This window comes from Schistocerca nitens, chromosome 5 (assembly GCF_023898315.1).
Source record: "Schistocerca nitens isolate TAMUIC-IGC-003100 chromosome 5, iqSchNite1.1, whole genome shotgun sequence".
NCBI lineage: Eukaryota > Metazoa > Arthropoda > Insecta > Orthoptera > Acrididae > Schistocerca > Schistocerca nitens.
Genome location: NC_064618.1, coordinates 355728941 through 355754451, shown reverse-complemented (window position 1 = coordinate 355754451; position 25511 = coordinate 355728941). Strand labels below are relative to the sequence as shown.

The 25511-nt window shown below is 38.4% G+C and overlaps 1 protein-coding gene across 1 annotated transcript in view; it reads left to right on the top strand.

Moving 5' to 3' along the window:
• Positions 1 to 25511, top strand: part of LOC126260454 (dynein axonemal heavy chain 6) — a 1163459-nt gene that overhangs the window by 466877 nt on the left and 671071 nt on the right. The window contains exons 64-65 of the mRNA XM_049957783.1: positions 2252 to 2397; positions 23120 to 23252. Coding sequence (XP_049813740.1) covers positions 2252 to 2397; positions 23120 to 23252 — 279 coding nt within the window. The remainder of the gene's footprint in view (positions 1 to 2251; positions 2398 to 23119; positions 23253 to 25511) is intronic.

The following is a 25511-nucleotide window of genomic DNA, read 5'->3' as shown; positions in this document are numbered from 1 at the left end:
GCTCATAATTTTGTTTTTGGGGGGCTTTTACAGTTATGCAGTTTGAAAGGAATGACTACAGGGGAAGATTTTTTTCACCACTTAGAACAAGAGTTAGCATCAATGCAACTACCCTGTCTGTAACTAGTAAGTGGTTCAACTGATGGAGGAGGGAATGTGAGTGGACAAAACAAGGGTCTGGTAGTAGTGGTACCCCATTATTTTTCCATTGTCTTTTATACCAAACAGCATTATGCTGCAAAGTTCTTGCACTGAAAGAACTAATGGACACTGTGATATACACTTTAAACTTCATCAGAAAGAAATGGTTGATATATCACTAATTGCAAGTCTGTGTCAAAAATGGAAGCAGATCACTGTAACATCCTTTATTATTTTGAAGTGAGATGGTTAAGTAGAGATCTAGTACTTAAAAGACTTTTTGGCCTCAGGAAAGAATCAACACATTTATGATAGAGAAAGGCAGGTATGTTCCAGAACTTACAAATCCTTATTGGTTAATAGACCTTAGATTATTGATAAATCTTAGTAGTATGTTAAATACAGTAAATGTGGGGAGTCAGAGGAAGAAAAGAATTAATATCTGTTATTCATACAGACATAAAGGCAACCCAAATGAAAAACAAGCTCTTCGTAAAACATGTTGATGAGGAAAAGCTGAACCATTTCCCAAATTGTAAATAAATTGTTGAAGACACTGGAATAAATTTTCATTGGAAAATGATAAAATGAAGTGAATTTTCATGCAGCTAAAAAATTAGTTCATCAAAAGATTTTGTGACTCTGAAAAGGTTTCTGGTAAACTGAAGACCTTTACAAACTCTTTTTCATGTGATTTGAGGACAAGTTAAGTAGTTTATCAATTAATGTGATTGATCTTCAGTCTAATGAAACTCTGAAAAACTGTATTTGTGAAGTCAGTTGTCTTATTATTTAATTTTGAAGAACTGAAAAGGTTTGGTCAGCAAGCAATTACAGTTTTTATCTGCACTTACTTATGTGAGCAAACATTTTCAATTCTCAATTACAGAAAAAATAAATATTGTTTTCATTTCTTAGGTGAGAATTTGAGTGCCATTGTGTAATGTTCTACAACAGAAATGAGACAAAACATTCCACAGTTAGCCAGCCTAGTACAGAATTGAAAATCACATTAAATTTTGATTTTATTCATATGTATAATTATTTCAAAATCCAAATTTAATTTGTTTTATTTCATTTTGTTACTACATGGCCATTGTCTGCTAAAAGGTTGCTGAGCACTGCTGTGATGCCTACATCAGAGAACCCAGTGATGCTACTGTCTACCATAAAATCATTGAACAATGTGGCAAGTCCTACCAAATCGTAAAAACCAATACTGTGCTTATGTTGTAATGGGTGTATCCATATAGAATGACCAATAGGACACATTAAAATCTGACACCATAAGTAGAATAAATTGGTGGCTGTTTTGCCAAGGAGGACATCACAAAAGTTGGCCCAGAAATGCCCCTTGGATATTTCTGTCTCCTCATTTAACATGCTGATGCTCTCCTCTTAAAGCACAGAAAATCTCACCTTTTTCTAAATTTGACAATGACCACATTTTTCTTCAAAGTGCAAGATTTTAATGTGTCCTGTTAACCATTGTATATGGGTGCACACATTGCATCATTAAGTGCAGTATTGGTTTCTAGGATTCACTAGGACACTGGGCAATGTGATAGATGAAGGCAGCTAGCTGCCTTTAGTTTACAACTGGGAATTGTGAGAGTATGATGTGCCAACATGAGTTGTGCAAGGAAGAGTTTTTAAAGTGCATGCTTGGTGCCAGCTTTTTATGTTTGACAGTGCCTAATGGCCTTGTACAAGACAATATAGATATTCATATGGCTATCAGTGTGTGTAGTATTGTAAGTATTTATTTGTTTTCTTGGGATAACATAGTCCTGTAACATGTTGTGGTAATTGTGTCACACATTTGACAACTGGTATGTAATATTACCACTTTCAAATGGTTTGCAGAGCGGGGATGTAAATGTATATATAGATGTATACTGAAAACACTACAAAGGAGTAAATATACTGGAATTTTGTTCTCAGTATATTTGCTCATTTAATGAGAGCTCTGCAATAGATATAGGTTGTGTAGCATGTATAATTCTGAAAGGTCATTGCTGCATAATGAAGGTCTATCAGCACTATTGGTATTCTATTTAAAAATTTGCACACAGGAAAATAAAAAAGTGCCCCCTAACTTTTGTTACAGATTTGTATTTGAAGGAAGGGAGATTAAGCTTATACAAACTTGTGCTGCTTTTATTACAATGAACCCAGGATATGCTGGCAGGACAGAGTTACCAGACAACTTAAAAGCACTTTTCCGGCCAATATCCATGATGGTTCCTGACTATGGTGAGCAATTTTACACATTACACTATAGAATAAGATTTATCTCATCAACTAACACTAACCAGTTTTGCAGAGTGTGATATTTTCGTGTTTGTTGAGCCTTATGCCAGAAATCGAAGTTTTGATGCATGAAAAAATTCTAAGTGAATGATAACAACTAAAAAAATTTCAAGTGAAACTGGGAGGGAAGACAGAATGCTTTTCAATGACTTAAGTACCTTTTAACATGTATTGTAGTATTACAACGGAAACTGAGTGCTTCTATATAAGGCTCTGTACCCACATTTCCCTGTACAGCTTAAAACTCTTCTCTAAATAGAAGCAAAATAGATGTCAAACAAATGATGGATTTGGCCAATAGGGAAAAGAAATTGCAACAACACTGTTCTTAATGACAAAGCAACCAATGGTTCTTATACAAGGTCTGTTTGGAAAATAAGTTCTGATCAGTCAAGAAATTGAAACTACTGTGAAAATCTGATGAAGTTTTGCACAGGTGGGTTGGCTAGTGTCTCTAGTATACCTGTCATTTGTGGCACTGTGAAAATGTGATGAAGTTTTATGCAGATGTGTTTGGTAGTATCTCTGGTATGCCCATCAATCACAGCACATTGCTCTTTTCAATTCTGAGCAAACAGTAAACATGTAAAGATGCCTAGTAAGTGTCTCCCACCAAGTATAAGGAATGGGTGAAAGATTTTGCCTGATGTCATGCATCCTACATAACATAACTGTCATGCGTTTCATTCTTCATGACAATTCTCAGCTGCACTCTGCAGGGGCAATGAAGATGCTGCTGCAGAGCTCATCCTGAGTTTCATCTCTGCTTGCATGAACTGCTGGTTATGAAGACAACATTTTGGCACAGAAAACGACCTGCAGATGAGCATGGAGAATTTGTGTAAAGCACAGGCAGTTGCCTTCTATGACGAAGGTATTAGCAAAAGTTGGTACAATATTACAGATGTCTAAGTCGGAGTGGCAGTTAGGTAGCTATAAAGTGCAGCTTCCTATTGCAAATAAAACATTTTTGATTTTATGACCAATCAGAACTTACCTTCCGAATAGCCCTCGTATTATGCAATTTAACTGCTTTTGGAGGACTTATTTCCATCATATTTCTGTTTTTCCATAGTGTATCACTCAAAGACTCTTCTATGATGTGATACTGTAAGTTTTCACGTGTTAATTTCTTATGGTAATTCATTAACTGTACTTGTCAAATAAAGTAAATGACCATGAAATACCAGTACACAAGAAATGAAGACAGGTAACTGCTAATCTGTCAGTGAATAGTGTGTAGACATTAAGTTGAGATAATCATTTGTGTCTTTCTTGAGACAGTCATACATACTGAATGTTTTGGCTCTACACCATGTAATGAAACAGAACATCACAGAAGCCAATAAAATCTCACACTTTATGAAAGGAGTCACAGAAGATATCTGTTGAGCTCCTCTAGTATAGAATGTCCCAACAGCAGAGGAATTCATCAAATGGTGCCACTGAATAAAAAAAGATAAATAAAAAATATGAAGTGAGAGAGAGAGAGAGAGAGAGAGAGAGAGAGAGAGAGAGAGAGAGAGTCAGATAAAAGCGTGTGACTGACTACTGGGTCTGGCGTGGATGGCACTTATGGAAGACTCAAGCTCACCTCTCTTGTACGTTAGATAGTAAGAGAAGAGAAACTGTGAATATTGATCCCATTCACAAGACATAATAGAGAATGTGTAAAAAGATGTGTATCAATCTCTGGTGTCAAGTACCACCACTAGTTGAATGCAGCATGAAAAATGGATTCTGGCAACTCAGACTTATGTCATGTAACAACAACCGAGCATCTGAACAATGCAGAAACAACCAAATCCTTCACCAAGTACAATGCCACACAAAAAAATGGGTGTTTGGAGGATGGAGAAAGACACATTGGTGTGTTTTCTTTGTGGACCCCTAGACCAGATTGTACATTACTGCAGAGAGGAAAGATGAATGTTTGACATCTATTACGTCACAAGATGTCAACCATCACAATACTCCTGTTGATGCCAGTCAACTGCAGATGACTATAATCAACCTGTGGCACAAAGCTGTTCCAACAAGTGCACATAAAAAAGGTTGCTCAGGGCAGTTTTTTATTGTTGAAGATGATGTTACCATGCCAACAACGAAACAAGTTCCAGTCACCAATTGAGACGTTCATTTAAAGTGTGGAGCTTTTGTTGATTGCAGAAAGCTTCTCAGGCTCAAAACAGATACCTACATTCCAGCACCAAATATAAGCATTGTGTGTGGTCAAGGAGAACTTTGAACTTCTGACTGTCATCAGCAGCTACAACTCATCCCTAAAGGTATGTGCATAAGGTCATCGGAATCAGTCCAGGAAGAGCAGCTTATTGTCATTGACAAAGAGTCATTCTCTGATACCACTATAGACAATGTATGGGAGGAAACTACTGTCAATCTCACAATAGGATATGGCCTAGTTGAGGTGCAACATCGGCAAGTGAGAGCCATTCTGTGTCATTTTTGGATGCTTTCAAATCCAGAGTGGAGAAAAGATAAACCAGTTGGCCAATACTAAAACACCATAAGAACAGGGAGGATTATCCACCATTTACCCAGGACTCATACAGGGCATTATCACTTGAACATTAAATAATTTGGAAGGAGATTGAGAAGGTGCTACAGAATGTGAAGGAGAAAGATGGCACATAGCGTTTTTGGGTGACTACTGCTGACTGAACAAAATAATAAAGAAATATGTCTATCCACTGCCATGTATTGAAGATATTCTAGCCTGCTTTTAAGGAACAAAGTACACACATCAAAAAAATTTTTGCATTACCCCAGTTCCCAGAACTCCTGAAGATAGACATTGACTATGGATATTGTATCACAGACACAATCCCTTTGACTGTTCAGGGATGCCACTAAACCCAACCAAAGATGTAAACAACGATGCATGAGCAGCACTTATTAAATGGAGTGGGTGCTACAGCTGATCAGTTACAGTCGTTCCACCAGAGATACACGGCTCATGTTGTCTGTAGTTCAGCCATGCCTAAATGGTCAATACCGTGATTTGATTGTGTTCACATTGTTACTTTGTGCCAGGAAGGGTTCTCAACAAGGGAAATGTCCAGGCATCTTGAAGTGAAACAAAGTGATGTTGTTCAGACATGAAGGAGATACAGAGAGACAGGAACTGTCGATGACATGCCTCGCTCAGGCCACCGAAGGGCTACTACTGCAGTGGATGACCACTAGCTATGGATTACGGGTTTGAGGAACCCTGACAGCTATGCCACTATGTTGAATAATACTTTTTGTGCATCCACAGGATGTTGTGTTATGGCTCAAACTGTGCGCGATAGGCTGCATGATGCACAATTTCACTACCAACATCCTCGGCAAGGTCCATCTTTGCAACCATGACACCATGCAGCGCGGTACAGATGGGCCCAACAACATGCTGAATGGACCGCTCAGGATTGGCATCACATTCTCTTCACCGATCAGTGTCGCATAAGCTTTCAACCAGACAATCATCAGAGACGTGTTTGGAGGCAACTCAGTCAGGCTGATCGCCTTATACACACGGTCCAGCGAGTGGAGCAAGGTGGAGGTCACCTGATGTTTTGGGGTGGCATTATATGGGGCTGATGTATGCCGCTGGTGGTCACGGAAGGCGCTGTAATGGCTGTACAATACATGAATGCCATCCTCCGACTGATAGTGCAAGCATATCAGCAGCATATTGGCGAGCCATTCATCTTCATGGATGACAATTCGCGCCCCTATCATACGCATCTTGTGAATGACTTCCTTCAGGATAATGACATCGCTCGACTATAATGGCCAGAATGTTATCCAGACATAAGCCCTATCGAACATGCTTGGGATATATTGAGAAGTTCTATTTATGGACGGTGTGACCCATCAACCACTCTGAGGGATCTACACCAGATCACTGTTGAGGAGTGGAACAATCTGGACCAACAGTGCCTTGATGAACTTGTGGATAGTATGCCACAATGAATACAGGCATGCATTAATGCAAGAGGACGTACTACTGGGTATTAGAGGTACTGATATGTGCTGCAATCTGGACCACCACCTCTGAAGGTCTCGCTGTATGGTGGTAAAACATGCAATGAGTGGTTTTAGTGAGCAATAAAAAGGACGGAAATGATGTTTTATGTTCTGTATAGGTTTATTTTCTGTATAGGTTCCCAAACTCTCGGAACCAAAGTGATGCAAAACTTTTTTTGATGTGTGTATATCTCAACTCAACTAGGCTACTGGCAGACCATGGTTGATGAGGCTGACTGTGAAAATATTGCCTTCATAACACCTCATGGTTTCTATGAATTCAAAGTTATATTGTTTTGATTATGTAGTGCGCCTGCCTCCTTTGAATGTATAATGGACAACCTACATCAACATCTTAACTGAATGATAGGTCTTTGCTGTCTAGATGACTTTATCATTTTTTCAAAGACATTCGAAGAACTTCTAATCTGTCTTACAACTGTACTGAACTGCAAGCCTCCACCTGAGTGCAAAAATGTGTCTCTCCCTCACACAAGAAACAAAATTCTTGAGGCCCAGTTAATGACAATGTATTCTGTCATAATCTAGGAAAAATAAGAGCAGTCACAGATTTTCCAATTCCTTAATGCATTCGTGATGTGAAATATTTTTTTCAGATTGTGACTATACTAACAGCATTCATAAAGTTCCTTTGCAACAAGGCACATCTCTTGCAAGAACTACTGCAAGGGACATTTTTCTGGAATGATGCACAAGGAACATCTTTCCTTGTCTTTAGGAGGATGTTACTTATGCTCCAGTCCTAGAATTGTGTGATAAGAAAGCCTAGATAGAACTTTACACCAATGGTATGGGATAGGTGCAGCTCTGGTGAAAATTCACAAAAATATTGAAAAATTAATGACTTATGCTTCCTACTCTGCAACCAAGAAAGATTCTCTGGTAGCACCTGAAGAAAAAGCGAGTTATGCCATTGAAATATCATGCGAGAACGGCATGAGCATCTGGCAGAAGTCCCATTTTTTCAAAATGTCAACAGATCCGTGGGAAAGACTGAAGAATTACATCAGAAGACCCTATGGGGAGGAGATGTACCGCAACATCAAGAAGCTGGACAAGCTTCAGCAAAGGAAAGGGAGAATGCTGTGTTCTCTCAGTTTCCTGCTGAGATCTTAAGAGGGGGAGGTAGTTCCAGTATTCATTAGGATCAAGCACCATGTCAATTCCAGAATGGTTGACAAGATCAAATGCTGAGCTAGCCTTGCACTGGTGAGGGAGAGAGTGCATGAAATGCGCCATCAACGTCCAGGGAGTTGCTGTATCTCCATCTTTCCATAGCAGCTTCCCTGAACAGCCAAGAATGCATCAGAAAGAAGTCAGCGGCATGCCAACTAGCCAAGTTTGAGCGCCTCAACAACAAGGAACAACAGGATGGGGACATGCGTAGAGTGGTCACATGAGTGACAAGTAGCTCGACGATATCACCTTAAAAGTACTCAGCAAGGGCCTCATCTTTGCAGTGACACGCAGAAACATGCCTGTCGCAACTTTCATCAGTGCAGTCAAGCAAGCGACCAACAGTGTGGCTGAAGAGATCCATAGCGAGGCATGCAGGGCGCTCATCAAGACGAAGCCATCCAAATCCAACATCACATACAATGAAAGGTTGGCACTCAGGCAATTCCAGGAGGATGAAAGCATTGTGGTGATGCCAGCAGACAAGGGGAACTCCACAGTCATCCTAAAGAAGACAGATTATGACAGAAAACTGCAACAACTACTGGAGGATCCTGCATACAAACCAATAGAAAGTGACCCCATGGACAAAGTGGACAAAAAGACCAGGGCTCTGCTGAAGAAGACAGGCCTGCCTGAACAAGTCATCAGATAGCGACATTCCGAAGTGCCAGTATCACCTAGACTGTATGGACTCTCCAAAGTTCACAAGAATGAGGTCAGTCTTCGACCTATTGTTAGCAATATCAGTGCTGCCACGTACCCTACTGCAAAATACCTAAAGAAAAGTCTGGCACCACATGTGGGCAAATGTGTGCACCACATTCAGAACTCAGAGGACTTCCTACAATGACTGAGACAACTACACGTTGTGGACTCTGACATAATGGTCAGTTTCTATGTGGTGTCTCTCTTCACACAAGTACCACTGAATGACTAACTCGATCTTATTGGAGAGAGTTTCGATGGAGCTCTCCTCGAGTTATTCAGGCATGTACTAACCTTGAGGTACTTCCCATATGGGGGTAAATTTTCTGAGCAAATGGAAGGGGTGGCAATGAGCAGCCCTGTATCACCAGTTGTTGCCAACCTATTCATGGAAAGATTTGAAGAGGAGACCCTTACATCGGCCACATATTAAACCAAGTGCTTTTTTTAGATATGTGGATGATACCTTTGTCATTTGGCCCCATGGCAGGGAGAAGCTAGATGATTCTCTGGAACATCTGAATTCACAACACCCGAATATAACATTCACAATGGAACTTTAAAAGGATTGACAACTCCCATTCTTGGATGTATTAGTCAAGAGGAAGGCTGATGGCACATTTGGGCACAGCGTATACCACAAATCAGCACACATTGACTTATACCTGCAAGCCAACAGCTGCCACTTTAAAAGGATTGACAACTCCCATTCTTGGATGTATTAGTCAAGAGGAAGGCTGATGGCACATTTGGGCACAGCGTATACCACAAATCAGCACACATTGACTTATACCTGCAAGCCAACAGCTGCCGCCATCTGGCACAGAAGAATGGAGTGCTCAAAACTCTAGTCCACAGAACATGTACTCTGTCTGACCCTGACAGTTTGGCAATGGAAATAGAACACTGACAGTTGGTGTTCAGCATGAATGGGTTCTCATCTAGAGACATCCAGAAGGTGCTTTGACTTGCTAGTCAACCACAGGATCCAGAAGAAGAACAGAAGAGACGAAGAGGGTGGCATTCTTGCCATATGCTGGACAGATCTCTGCTGAGATCAGCAGAATTCTCATGAAACCTGACATAAAGAGGGTATTTTGTTGACCCACTCATCACTGTTACAATGGATACCAGCTCAGCACAGCCTGGGTTCTGCTCCTGAACTTCTGAAAACTCAACACAAAACACATCGAGATTTCACAAGAAATAAGAGTGGGGAACAAGAAAGTAACCACAAGACAGAGCACCAGAGACTGCAGATTTGTCCTGACACTCCTGAGATGACAACCACAACCCTAGAGGATGCCCAAGCCTGGCGTGGACGTCGTTTGGAACACCATTAATCAGAGGGAACCATTGGAGCCATGCCTGGTGGGGCCGGACGAGAAACTGAACACTCAATGCAGCATGGACCAATCACGGAGCACCCAGAAAGAGACAGAAGTGGAAACCGAGGAAACAGAAATGAGACGACAGATCACCAGACATCACAGACCTGTTTTGACAGACCTTAGATTGCAACCACGACCCCAGAGGACAGCTGCAGTGGGTGCGAATAGCATTTTGAACACCAGCGAGCAGAGGGGACCGTGGGAACTCGGCCTGGCAGGCGCAGACCACGAACAAAACACTCAACATGACGCACACTAGTTATGAAGCGACCATCAGGAAACAGAAATGGAGACCAAGGAAATAGGCAGGATGCAGAGCACCAGGCACTACAGATGATGACTGCGACCCCAGAGAGTGGCCGAGCCAGGCACAGACGGCAGTGGGAACACCAACGACCAAAGAGAACCCTGGAAGCTGTGTATGGTGGGTGCGGACCACGGAGGGAACACCCAATGTGGTGCGGAGCAAGTAGGGAGTATAAAAACTGGACTTGATCCACCTCAGGACCATTCTTGGGTAGCACCTGAAGAAGACAGCGAGTTTTGCCATGAAAATATCATGTGAGAATGATGCGAACATCTGGTAGAAGCCCCCCCCCCCCCCCCCCCCCTAAGCCGGAAGAATCACAAGAGAAAGTTGCTTGCCATTGTTTGGTTTATCAACAAGCTGTGATGTGATGGACCACCATTCTCTGTGTTGGCTCACTAAGCTGAAAGACCCGTCAGGTTGACTGGTGAGATGGGTACTGAGGCTTTGGGTGTATGAAGTCTCACTGGTTTTCCGAATCAGATGCAAACAAAAGGGCACCAAACTTCTTTCAAGAACTCATTTTGTGAAACACAGAATCCTGGAGAAGATCACAGTTGTTGCTGCATTAAATGACATTTCAGCTGAACGGTGCAAAGAACTGGCATTGCTGAAAACCATACAAATGTTGGAGGAGGAGGAACCAAGCAAAGTAAATTCCATTTAAGAAACAGAACATTGAATAAGAGGAATTATTATCCAATGGGGCAGAAATGGTTGCTTGCCATCCCATCTCATGTACAGCCAGATAACCTGAAGTATTTCCACACTGCTCCAACATCTCGTCACCTGGGAATCATGTAGGCTCTAGACAGTATCAGACAGTGGTATTATGTCATAAGTCTGTACTGATCCATTGAACGCTATGTGAGCCACTGTAGGGAATGCCAGTGATAGGAGCATGTTCTGCTGTTATCTCTGAGGCATCTCACGCCAACTGCACTTGCAGGACCACCATCCCACCAAATTGGAATTGACCTCTTGGGGATGTTCCCAAAGTCAACAAATGGGAATCAATGGATGATAGATTGCAATGGGTATCTCACCCACTACACTGTCAACAAAGCTGTTTCGACTGAAAAAGCTCAGGAAATTGCAAATTTACGTGTAGAAGACTTCACTTTGAAGCATGGAGCACCAGTTTGAACTATGGAGCACTCCATGTGATGATTTCTGCTCGTGTAAAAGTTTACAAATCAAGAAAAGTGTTGGAGGTAATTTCAGTTTGTGATATCGCCAACCAGATGACAACTGCCTACCATCCGCAGACAAATCGTCTCACAGAATGCTTCAATAAAATTAATGTTGAACAGAGATAATGATGTGCAGTACTGCCCATTATGATATTTGGATAAAATAGAGCAGAGCAAGTCAGTGCAGGCTTCACACCATTCTCTCTCTGTTTGGCAGTCACAAAGCCAAAACATCAGTGAATACACCACTTTTCCCATGTCAACAGAACAATTCTCAGGATGACTACATGAAACACCTCATCACCAGGGCCGAGGACACAAGACAGCTTGCTTGCTTGTGGCCTCTGAATACCCAGGAGAAAAACCAAGAGTGCTGTGTTGTCAAGCACTGACAAGTGAGATACAGACTGGGAATTGTATCCTTTGTCACTTGTCAGACATCACATATGAATCTGATGATTATGATCCTTCATCAAGAAAATAAAAGTGCAGAGATGTTGTCCATGTCTTCTAAGTGAAACCCAACTACACTCCTGACGCACAGAGTGATGGAGAGGGGCTCAAGGAAACTGATAAAAATCAATGATGACAAAGTTTCAACAGGAGAGTCTACCTTCTATTTTCACCATAGTGAAGCAGATGTGAGGGGACAACCACAATTGGAGAATCCACCAGCAGTGCCATACTGAGGACCAGTGACAAGATTTAAATGAAGCATACTGTTGTCAGCTCCATTGTGAAATTGAAACAGAGGATCAGGAGAGGAGCAATGCCATGTGTTACAGTATTAGCTGTACTGTATAGTGGTTGGCTGGTTGGGCAGTCAACAAGCACAGAAACTAAACTGAGTGACAGTAAGACACAGATAAGGCAAGCAAATCATTGCCACCATTAGATGCCTCGTACATATGTATCAGACCATTGTTTTCATTTAATTTAAAATTACAAATTTCTTTGAGTAGTTCTTTAAAATTTGAAAACTACAGTAATTTTATGTAATACGTGGTCACACACTTCTACAAATGTTCTTATTTACACTATGCTTACCTTATTACATTACTGTATATATGTACTCGGTAGTTACATCAGCTGATCCCCCCCCTCCCTGATCCCCCTCTTCCCTCAAGACATAAGTCTTGAAAATCAGTGTGGGTGGGGGGGAATAAGAAAATATAAATAACTTGAGCACTGAAAACTGGAAATTGCGATGTCTTGACCTAGCAGAAAAGTGGGAGGTGGAGGGGGATAGGGAGTTGAATGGTGGAGGGGGGAGGAAGAGGAGAAGAAATATTGGGGAGGGGGTGGGGGGTGGTATAGCATGGACACTGCAAATTGGTGACAATATATACAGCATGGTTATCTAAAGCTAGGAGGTCCATAGCCATACCATTGTGACATTGATGCACTGTCTGTTGTGAGAAGCACAGTTTATAGACTGGCAAGTATTGCTGCCTTGCCTTTCAATATGATACTGTCAAATTTCAATAAAGAAATCTATAGTGACATGTAAGAAAGTGAAGCACATTTCAGCTGAAGGATTCAGTGTACATTTACACTGGCATCCATGTAGAGCTATTATAAATAGGAAATATTAAACTGTGCAGCATTTGATGTAACTCTTCACCATTAAAATGTATAAATGCTTTTATTAAAGTACAGACAAGATAAGCAGGATTGTGTAACATACATTACGTAACCACTGCATAATGTGAACCATTATTCAAGTTCTTTTTATGTCTTCCCAGCACAGTTATATGGCATTTACCTACTTGGTTACATAGATGACTTAAAATAGGAATACAGTTTAAAATTTTTTCTCAAGAAAATGCTTTAAAGTTGGTATTACACAGGTTTTTAATGGTGTCAGAACTAGAACTTTTTATGGCTACTTACATGTCACCATTTGTCTTCCAAAATATTAATAATATGGATCCAAGATGGCGGCGTACATGGATGTAGTGGCAAATCGCTCCGTGAATATCGGTAAATTACCATCAGTGAATTGTATGCTATGTGCAAAAAAAGTGATGAAAGGTGTTAAAATATGTGTAGTGGCGCATAAATGGTATCATTCTTGTTGTTTCGTGGAAGCAAATCTCGGTCAACATAGGCCTACATGTGACTGTGAAACTGAGTGCAACGGTCTTGAAACTGCATTTGAAATGTGCAACACTGGACTCGAAATAAGTGTGAGGGAAGAACTGCAAAGTGACTTAAGTAAAGCTAGACAATATGCAGAAATGCTGAAAAGTTTGATCGACTATATGGACCTTCCCACAGATACGCAAACAGGCAAACGAGAGTGTGTATATACTAGGCCTACGAAAATCTCTCGACCTGTCTTAAATACCAATGTTTTTCGTGTTCCACTAATGAATCAATATGATGTTCTAAGTGCAGACAGCTCAGAATCACGGACAAAAAATCTCAGTGTAACAGGTAACTGCTTGGAAAGATCTGTTGAACAAAAAAGTGCCAGCAGAAACACGTTACCATCAAATACTATTAAACGAAAAAATCGTGTGAGAGCAACTTGTAATAAAACTGAACACGAGACAAAAAAGGAAACAGAGAAGAAGAAGGAAGAAATATACATATTATCGACGAGTCATGGCAAGGGACTGGCTACAATCATGTCTGATATGCAGTCCGAATATAAAGTGATTGGAATCTCAAAACCTGGTGCTCCTCTACGAGAAGTGCTGAAAAACTGTGAAAGTTCCGTGAAAAGCGACGTCAACTGTGTCATAATCGGAGGGGGAAACGATGTCTATAAAAATGAAAGCAGCCTTGCTGTAAGAACACTGAAAGAATCGCTAGGGAAAATTTCACAGGCGAAGGTATTTGTTGTAAACATTCCCTACAGACACGACTTAACGGAAGACTCGTGTGTAAACAAAGAAATCATCGCGACAAATCGGAAATTCAGGAAGATTTGTAGCGGTTTTGTGCACACAACTTTCATTGAAGCAACGAGTTCAGTAAGAGAGCATTTTACTAGACATGGACTGCACAGAAACAACCTAGGCAAGAAAGTACTGGCCAAAGAAATTCTCCAGGTGATAAAGACAGCAGGAGTGGGTGCCTATGTAAAAGTAGCACTACCTGCAACAGGTTTTCTGTCAATGACAACAGAAAAGAAAAGTGCACCAACAGCATATGAGGAAGAAACATCTGCAGATACACCCTACGATGAAAAAATTACAACTGTGCAAACATGTAAAGCGTCACAGTCACCAGTGGCATTATCAGTAGCAGCAGTGGAAAAGGAAGTAACAGTAGCATCAACAGCAGAAGTTTCACCAGCAACAGTAACTATAGTGCCTCTAAAAGGAGAAATGAGAATTGCAGCAGGAGAAGCAGCATCAAGTGTTACGTGTAGACGGAAAACAGCACCTCCTGTCTGTCTAAATGATTTTTTAGTGGAAGGCAGCAAGATGAAGCAGCCCAGGAGATAAGTAGTGTAACAAATTTCATAACACCTCACCAAAACGTTCAATCTAAAATAAACAACAATTATGATCTTAAAACTTTGCTATCTGAATGTTCAAGGACTAATAGATAAAGAATTTATTGTAAACAGTTTTGGACTAGATAACAAATTTGATATTTTCTGTCTGAGTGAACATTGGGTTACAGAGAGTGTACTTACAGTTGTCAAACTTGATAACTATAATGTAGCAAATAGTTACTGTAGAAAACTGCATATAAGAGGTGGTGTGGCAATATATATTAATCAGTCATTCAGCTGCTCCATTGTTAAGTTGGACCTAGATTATTTATGTGAGGAACAGAACTTTGAAGCCACTGGTATAGTTATGGACAGTCTTAAGTTAGTAATAGTATCCCTTTACAGGTCACCTAAGGGTATCATCAATGTATTTCTAGAAAAATTGGACATGCTGTTAGATGTACTAAGAGGGACCAGATGGTTGCATTATGACATAGTAATTGGTGGAGATCTGAATGCAGATTTTGATATAACAACACATAAATGTACTGTGACTGAGTTGAAAAACCTTTTAAGACAGTGCAATTTGCACTCAATCAATAACAGGCCCACAAGAGATAAAGCATGTCTTGACAATATTTTTGTCAACTTTAAAACTACAGAAGAATCATGTGTTGTTACAGCGTTTCCATTTTCAGATCATGACTCTGTATCTTTAAACTATACAAGTAGGTTCTGTATTGATAATAGTAATATTCCTAAGCCTGTCCCAAAAGTTATAATCACCAGGCCTGTCACAGATGACAAAATTGTTCAGCTCTGTAAGTCCCTTGCTGACAGAGACTGGTTCAACCAATGTCATGGTGACACAAGTTATAGTCTTAGTGCTGATTTGTCAGGGAAACTATTATTTGAGAGATTTTTTAAAACATTTCTGACACAATTTAATGACAATATCACCATAAAGAAATGCAAATTAACTGACAGAGGCTTTACAAACAGGGCTACAAACAGACAAAATTCATGGTTCACTAAACAATTATCAAGTATGAAAAACCAAGTTATGGTGTTGCACAATATATGTAGCAATCAGAAAACAGAACATGCCAGATTAGCCTATATAAAATGCAGGAATGAGTATAAAAAAGCCATCGTGGAAGCCAAAAAAGCACATAATTTCAATACCATTGATAATTCCACAAATAAGTGCAAAGCTGCATGGAAATTAATAAATGGTGTTGCTAAAGATGTAAGAAGCAAAAAAATTAATATAAGTTCCCAAAAATTCAATGATTTCTTTATTAAATCTGTTGAAAATGTAGGAAATACTATAATCAAACCTGATATCAGTTCATCAGAGTTACTTTCTCAAAATGTTTGCAGAACACCAACAGACACAGGTACGTTTATGTTCTCCGAGGTCTCACCTAGTCATGTCCTAAGCATTGTAAAACGGATGAAATCTTCAGACAGTGTAGATATATATGACATATCCTGTAATTTACTAAAGAAAGTAATAGACTATATTGTGTACCCCTTAACATTCTGTATAAATAAATGCATATCTGAAGGATATTTTCCCGAAGAACTCAAAGTGGCTAGGGTAATTCCAATATATAAAAAGGGAGATATGGACTCACCTTGCAGTTACAGACCAATCTCCATAGTCCCAGCTTTTTCTAAAATAGTGGAATGTGTAATTTACCAACAGCTATCTGTCTATTTTGAAAAATTAGGAATAATTAGTGAATCTCAGTATGGTTTTAGGAAAAAGTTGTCTACTGTGGATGCTATAGACTTTGTAGTCAAATACTTACATCAAGTGTTTGAGGATAAGGGCTATGCTCAACTCACATTTTGTGATCTAAGCAAAGCTTTTGACTGTGTAAAGCATAAGCCACTCCTAGAAAAACTGGAATTCTATGGCATTAGACATAACAGCCTTAAATTAATAAAATCATATCTTCAGAATCGTAAGCAAGTTGTTTGTGTAGGGAGAGAAATGTCGAGTATAGAGCATGTCAAGGTAGGTGTTCCGCAGGGATCTGTGCTGGGCCCCTTTTTGTTCCTGATAATGATAAATGATCTGCCGTCATTTATCAAGTCCACCACTGTGTTGTATGCAGATGATACAACATTTCTTCATGCTAGTGAGGATTTCAATAGCCTTAAAACTTGTGCAGCAAAGACAATTGACCAAGCATCCTATTGGTTCAAGGCAAATGGATCCCTGCTGAATGAAAACAAAACACAGCAGATGGTCTGTAATCTTAGAGACAAGCTTCTGTCAGATGATCCAAGTTATGTCAAATTTTTGGGGGTATACATTGATGATAAATTATCTTGGGGTCAACATGTACAATATATTAGTGGTAAATTGTCAAGAGTTATTTACCTGTTAAGGCGACTTATGGATTGTGTTCCTGAAAAATATGTTAGAACATCCTATTTTTCATTCTTTCAGAGTATAATAACATATGGAATTATTTTGTGGGGGAACTCTAGCTGTGTACATGACATATTAATACTGCAAAAAATAGCTATTAGGATAATTACTGGTTCTGCATATAAGGCACACTGTAAACCATTGTTCTGTGAACAGAAAATCATGACTGTTATAAACTTGTACATATACTATGTTCTAATTTATACGAAGAAGAAATTACCAGAAACAAAAACCAGAGAAAATGTACACAACCACAATACAAGAAGGAATAGGTGCCTCTATATTCCTTACCACAGGTTGTCAAAGTCACTCAACAGCTACGAAATCATGGGGTACAAATTATTTAATAAACTTCCTCAATCTGTTCAAGAATTACCTGAACAATTATTCAAACAAACAATTCATAACTGGCTAGTCCTCCACCCATTCTATGACATAAGAGAATTTATCAACTGTAATATAATACTATAATGTTAACAAGAAACCTGTTGTTTCTTTCAAACTATTAATTGTATTTTAGTATGTATATGACGTTGTCTATTGCTGTAATGGCCGAATGACAATAAAATTATTATTATTATTATTATTATTAATACTCAGTACCACAGATTCAGCACCCCCTACAGTGTATTGTATGGGTGGCCTTGATCACTTCCATGTGACATAACCACAGAATCAAGAAAACCTATTGTGTTGGGATTGACATACATTAGCAGTTTCTTGATTTGGTTAATCTTGCATCACAGCAGCACATATGGATGCATTTTAGTAAAAACTATTCTGTAAGTCTATTCGAATGCTCTACACTGTACTATCATATCTTGTGGTGTAACATAAGACAAATGAAATAGGAATATAGTTTTAAGAAGTGGGTGAAGTATATGAACAGGCTCATGTGACATAACCACAGAAACATGAAGTACACGTTGTGTAAGAATGTGAGCATAACACTGTAAATTACAATTCATGTCAAAATAGATAGATGGAATCTTGTACCACTAGTCAGATAAGTGCAAGAACCTTTGTTGGGGATTACATTTGTAATATCTTGCTTTGGTGAATCCTGCACAGCAGTTGCACAGATGTATGTGGGTAGTAAAAATCAAATAAAGCTTCCTGTGCTATACCGTACCATCATATCATGTGATTGAACACAAGATAGAGGAAACAAATTACATAAGTACAGTATTACAAGAGAGATGGCATATTTTCAAAAATCCTTATGTTACATTCTGTTCAGGTTATTATGTATTACCAGCAGAGCTTAAGAAACGTATCTGTCTATTGCATCAGCATTATGAATGGATATGTGGAAATGGATGAATAATTTCTTGAATAATTGGAGAAATTGATTAGAAAAAATAGTTGACAAAATGTTGAAGGTAATTTATGAGTCTGTGCACGATCTTGGTTGAACTTTAACTGATACCAACACCAACAGACCTTTAACATCATTACATTGAAGGTCAATAAACATAATTTGCATTATATACTGCTGCTTCCAGGAGTGTACGGTACCTAATAATCACCGCAACCACTGAAATTGTTGATCTGTCACACAAAGCACAATATTTTAAATATTATTAAACCAAGTTCAGTATGTAACTATCAAGTCTTTCATTACCTTCACATTAATTCCATTGGGTTTAGTCTCAATTGTGACAATGTTGATGCAGGAACGCTCCACCAGATACTGCGTATTTATTCTTGTCTGCACTGAATCTACTGATTCAGGATCTCAGCAGCAAGTGAAATGATGAACAGATAGGAGTTGGCCTCATAATTGTGTGAATAAATATTCCTTTTCTAATAACTTTTTATAATACTTTTAATGAATGGTTAAAATGCACATTCTTAATAATACTGGTATGTTGGATCCATGCATATGTCTGTACACTACCATTTCCAGAAACAAAAGGGTGAATATACATAAATTAACAAATTGAAGAGCATATTTGTTACTTTGTTTCATACAGATATTTAACAATATATGAAAACATTATCCTTGGCACAAAACAACTCGTTAATTTACCTTTGGTGGTGTCTATAACTCATTCAGTTTACATATAGCTTATATATAAGAAAAGAAAAGAACAAAAAAGTAGTATGCTTCAATACAAATAGTGTAAGAGCCTGAGGTAAGAAATGAAGTATAATGCTGGATTGATTACCTAGATACAATGGTTACCTAAATTAAACAGTGGAAAATCCAGGATGGAATAATGAGTCTGGCCTTGGCAGCCAGAAACAGTGGTCATTTGTGTCTGAGGTCTGATTCGTGTTTGTGCGTGTGTGTGCGTGTGTGTGTGTGTGTGTGTGTGTGTTGTCTGATTCAAGTGATGTCCATTTTGGCCATTTGTTGTGCCTATCTGTAACTCAACATCTCCCCTGTATGGTGAGTAGCTACTATCCTTTTCACAATATTGTCATTATTCCATCTTTGATTTTCTTTTGTTTGATTGCTTCACTGCATAATTTGATTGTCTATTAAGTTACATTTTTGCAGGGTAGTAGCATTTTACATTATTTTTTGAAGGTAAGTATTATATAGGGACAGATTTTTATATTTGTTTACTATATTGTGTATATGTTAATCTAGTTGAAATCTGTTCTAATAAGCTTTATTGTAACTCATGTTTTAAGAACCCTATGAGAGCATGCATCGCTCACTGAGGATGAGCAATGCACCATATCATTTTCTTCAAATGAATTTTATTTAATATAGTCCATTACCTTTCTATTGGGAGAAAACGTATTACAAACCTTATACCAGTAGATCATGTATCCTTTATAAGTTTTTTTCTACATTAAGTCTTCAGAGGGGCATAAATATTTGATTGGATATGGGAGCACTGGGAACTGCATAAGGAAGAGGGTTCCCTTTTGAATGCACAACTTATTTTTATTTGGGCTTTACTCCTGGGAGCAGTCAAAGTATTGTTTCCCAAATGAATTAGCAGTGATACAATGTCCTAAGCTCCTGAAAGGACACCAAAATGTATTTATGAAAATAATTAGTACGAAACACAATTAACAATACTGTTAAAAAAATAGTGATTTTGTGCTTAACATTACCGCTGTCCCAATGCAGAAATTTTAAGATTATAATGAGAATTGCAGTGGAATGACAGTACAATTTATACTGTTGAAAAATGAATGTGTGCAACAGCTTATACTTATGTAATGAACTGAATTGAATTGAATAGCCAATGACATGAGATAATAACAATAAAAATATGTTTCTTAGTTAATTTCTATAGAAGACATATCATGAGAATCTGAAAAGTTATGAAGTTGATAAGGAAATATACTCTCAGGTCAAGCTTACATATTGCTACAGGGCAATGATACACATTACTAATACAAAATGAAAATTATGCTCAACTTGATATTTTATGATTGTTAAGGAATTAGCTGGCAGTTTATCAGTTCTAGTTTGGAATGTAATTGCTTTACTGAAAACTTATTATAGAAACATCCTTGTTGTAATTACACCATTGACAATGCTTCTGATGGATACAAGTGCATTTAAAACTCAGTTGTTAACCTTGTTTGTTGACAGTACTTACTATGTGAATACCTGTTAACATTTTCTGATTTCATGATTTTAGAACTGACTTAATATGTTTTGTTATGTTTGAATAGTTCTGTGGTAGTATGAAATGCACTCTAGCCTATCAGGATATAAGTTATATGTGTCTATATTAATATGATGAATACTGACCAGTCAAGTATTCAGCTTTGGCATGTTGTTGCTCAGCAAAAAAAGAGAAACTCTTAAGGGGAAATTTTAACTACAATGTGATATATCTTGATAGTTCATAGTAGGCTGTCAAGTCAAAAGGTTGAATGTATAGGGGTGCAGGTAGAGGGGGCAAGTGTATACTATTATACAAAGAGTATGTTGCCAGTCTACTTTATATTAAGTAGACCTTATTACCTATGTTATGAAGATGCTGGCAGAGGTATGTAATCACAAAATAGTTCACACCAGCACATGTATTTGCTCTGCTTGTGCAATCAAAGGCAATGTCAAAATTTATTATATTCTGTATTTTTATTATTTTTTGGTCTTTAACATGATGTGAGTTCACTTTTGCATTTGGAGGAGACTGTGGAGATGAAAAATGAACTGCTGCATTCACAGTCTTGATCACAATTTAAATTATTTAAATAGATCACTTGTTTTGGCTTTGCAGCTACCATTAGATCTTGTAAAGGCAGCCAAACAAAATATGAGTAGTTAATAACTAAACAATGTGACAATGTAGGAAAAAATATATTGTTACTTACCTTAAAGAAGACACATTAAACTACAGACAGGCACAATTAAAAGACACTTACATAAAGCTTTCGGCCACAGTCTTTATGAGCAAAAGTGAGACATACACCATTCATACAAACAAGCAAGCACATCTCACACACCCACATGAACACCAACTCCAGCATCTCATGCCACAAGCTTTACGTAAGTGTCTTTTAATTGTGCCTGTCTGAAACTTAAGATGTCTTCCTTACGGTAAGTAGCAGTCTGTCTTTTTCCTACATTGTTCTTAGTTAATAACTGACCATTAAAGAGTACATATCCTCTATGTTGCTGCCTTGGTGAGACCTGACAATGGCTGCAGAGTTGAAATAGGTTATGTGTTCATATAAACTATAGTATGATCAAGATTGCAAATTCTACATCTTTTTGATGGTAATATATTCATATCATATGATGATGACCTACTAAGAATTTAAAACTTGCAATGATTCCATTTGTGTGACATGAGGCTCGGTGTTTCCATTAGGCAGCATGCCTGGTCTGTGTAATTTAGTAATTAGACTACTTAAGATCCACTGATAAATCATACTCTGAAGGTATATATGAACTGAGACTGAGAGAATTTCTTTTTTCATTTCATTTTATCTAATATGTTTTGGGTAGTAAACTTAAAGTAATTCAGTCCAAATTATTAAGAAAGGAAAAGTGAAATTAATGCAGCAGTGCTCTTAAAATTTAACTATTCCCTGTATAGATCCTGTTAGCATACCTGTATTGCTTCTGTGTTGCTAATTGACTATCCAGGAACCAGATACCTTGGGCAGGTTGCCTAGCTAACTGCACCCCTGTCTACCCCACAGACGGCTTCCCATTCTCCCACAAGTTACTAGATTGCCCCCCCCTCCCCTCCCCCAACCCTCTACCCCACAGATGGCTTCCCATTCTCCCACAAGCTGCTAGATGCCCCCCCCCCCCAACCCCTCCCTGCATCTGGCGTCTCTCCAACCCTGACCTGACCCCCACTCCACACCCCCACCTCACCCCAGTACACTCACCATGGGCCAGGAAAGAGCTGGCACTCAACTGAGCACAATGAAGGGAGACAGGAGTGTGCATGTGTGTGTGTGTGTGTGTGTGTGTGTGTGTGTGTGTGTGTGTTCTTCGTACAAGCTTGAAGAAGGAGGTACATTTCAAAAGCTAGCCAGGTTCTGTACATTTTGTTTATGTTTGTGTACCTATCAGTGATGCAGCACTTCTGCCTATTGGTGAGTCTTCTCTTTTATTTCTAAATAATTCTCTTAACCCATTAACTAATTTGTAAAAGAAATTTGAAGCTGTTACACACATGGGAGCTCAATTCCTTGAACAGTTAGAGTTTCCTGGTTTATTGCTGTTTCATATATGTAGATTTCTTTTTTCATTAAACATTTGTTACAAAATATAAGTTTTTAAAAATGTACATGGGATTCTTTGTTGACAGCAGCAACACATGCTAGTTGGCAGATGGCAGATACTCTGTCAAAGCAAACATTATAGTCTGTTGATGATTTTTTTATTTATTCCTTGTTTATATACCGTAATATATTCATTTTGTCCTTGCTTACTTCATTAATCTCTTTTATTCTACAGTTGAAATTAGTGATAAATTTGATGATGGAAGGTTTCCTTTCCAGCTCTTATTGCAGAAGTAATCCTTTATTCTGAAGGTTTTGAGTCATCCAAGAATCTTGCAAACAAGATGGTGCAAATGTATAAACTATGCAGTGAACAACTATCTCAGCAGGATCACTATGACTTTGGGATGAGGTACGGGTAGAAGTTGACATTTACTTAAATATGAAAATTGTTTCTTACTATTCTACAGACAATGTTGTTTTGTTATTCATAATACATGACTCATGAAAGACAGGTATTTGAGTTTGAGACCAGATCCTAAAACTGTAATACAGTGTATGCTGTCACTAAAAATTAATACATATTATTTTGTTGTATTTGTTTATTGTGTTTCTTTAACGTTAAATGGGTATATTCGCCGTATCTCGTATTACTCCAGTACTATCCATTTTTTAAAATATTCTTCATAGCATGCTTGAAGTACATGTATGTCATGCAAAATATTTATTTCCCCAAATTTTGTAATTTTCATACTGTTATCAGCTTGACAAATGCAATATAATTCTTCTTACTACCTTAGATTTTTCATATCACAACCTCCTTTGAGCAGTTGCTATCAAGATATTTGGTTAATGAGACAGCTTATTTACAAAGTAGCATCAAAGAAGCTTCTTTCTTGGTATATTTTTACCTGCCTTTTCATGCAACAGCTTTTCTAATTTCTATGACTCTTGTGTTTGCCATGTTTAAATCCATAAGAATATTTAGTTTGTCTGTATCAAGCTTCTGCTCAGTACAGTCAGACAGAATGGCTTGCCTGCACTGACCTGCAGAAGGTGAAATTCCACTACCATCATTAGATATATAAATAAACAGAAAAAAACTATCATAGCTGTTGGAACTATTAGTTTCTTCCTCATGGAATGCAGAGGGGTGTATTTGGGAAGGTTAGTAAGGTTGGGCAGATCACTCACACCCCAGGATTGAAGGAATCAACCTGTTGTCAGGATGAGGGGAGACAAAATTAAGAGACAGGAGCGAGAAAGAGTTGGAGGTCGAAAACTGTACATTGTACCAGTTTCAGTTCAGAGACCATAGATGGACAGCATGAGAAGTGAAAAGCAAAATGAATAGTGCAGTTGAGATTAGTGCAATCAGAAGTAGGAAGAAAGTGGAAAAGAAGACTGGGGAAACCAAAAAGAACAAGAAAGTTTTTTTTTTTGGTGGGAGGGGGGGGGGGGGGGGGTTTATGTATGAAAATGAAAACTGAAAATTAATACAAAAATTAAATGAGTAAAAAAAAGAAAGAAAATTTAAATTAAAAAGTGCACTTTTCTAACAAAGTGCTTACATGCCAGATCTGGAAACCCACTGCTTTACTTATGCATTATTTGCTGGGAGCTGACAACTTGAGAATGTAATATGTGAACTGATGTTAAATCCCTCAGGGTGCCAGGATGCGAGGATATGTTGGACAGGATGTTCCCATATCTGGAGTTCAAGGAGATTAGTTTTGTGAGGGAGGACCCAAACAGTCCACGTAATGTTGCAGATACTGAAGTCCAATGAGTTATGATATAGTACAAGCCTGTTAGGAGGTGGCTAGGTGAGCACAAGCACTTGTGCTCTCTTGCCATGTGGTGAGTGCTTGCAGTAAAATGTAGTGGTTGTATATCACAGGAAAAGTGTGTACTGTACACTGACTTCAGAGGAATAACTGTCTATTATGTTCTCTCTAATCTTATAGATGCAAGTCTGTGTACTTAATGGAGCAATGTTTAAATTTGTGAATAGCTCATTTTAAGTAGATAAAAATCAGCATGATAGCTGGATTAGGAACTTCAAAGTGAAGGTCAGACATACAAACATTAATTTACAGTATGTCAGTGCATGATGCCCAGCTGTATTAACAATGTACAGACCTACACTATGACAGGCACTTGCATGACAAGCTTCATAATTAAATAAGTCTCATGGACTTGTATAAAAATTTTTGTCAACAGAAATTTCCATGATTTTACAAATTTTCAGATATGATTATGTTGATGTTTGGACGTACATATGTGAACAACTTCTTTCCTCACTTAAGGGAATGAAATCCACCCACAGAAGCTCACTGGCAGACTTCAACTTCAAAGCTCTTTGTCAAATCAAGAATACTCAGAAAGTGGTACTTGACATTGGCATTTTAGTGAAAAGCAAAATTAGTAGTTTTTATTGACATCCAGTGATTGTATGATTAATGTGTGAAAAAACTGTCATGAAATGCAGGTTGATGTCCATTTAAAATGTGTCTGAAAATGACATTCACCATAATGTTGCATCAGTTGTGAGAAATATAATGATCTGCACTTGGCTGCCCAGCATTAGTGTCCACAGAATAGATTAATTGACTGCAGTTTCTCATGTGGAGCTACCTCGTTTCATGTACCTACCTGCCCTTCCCACTGC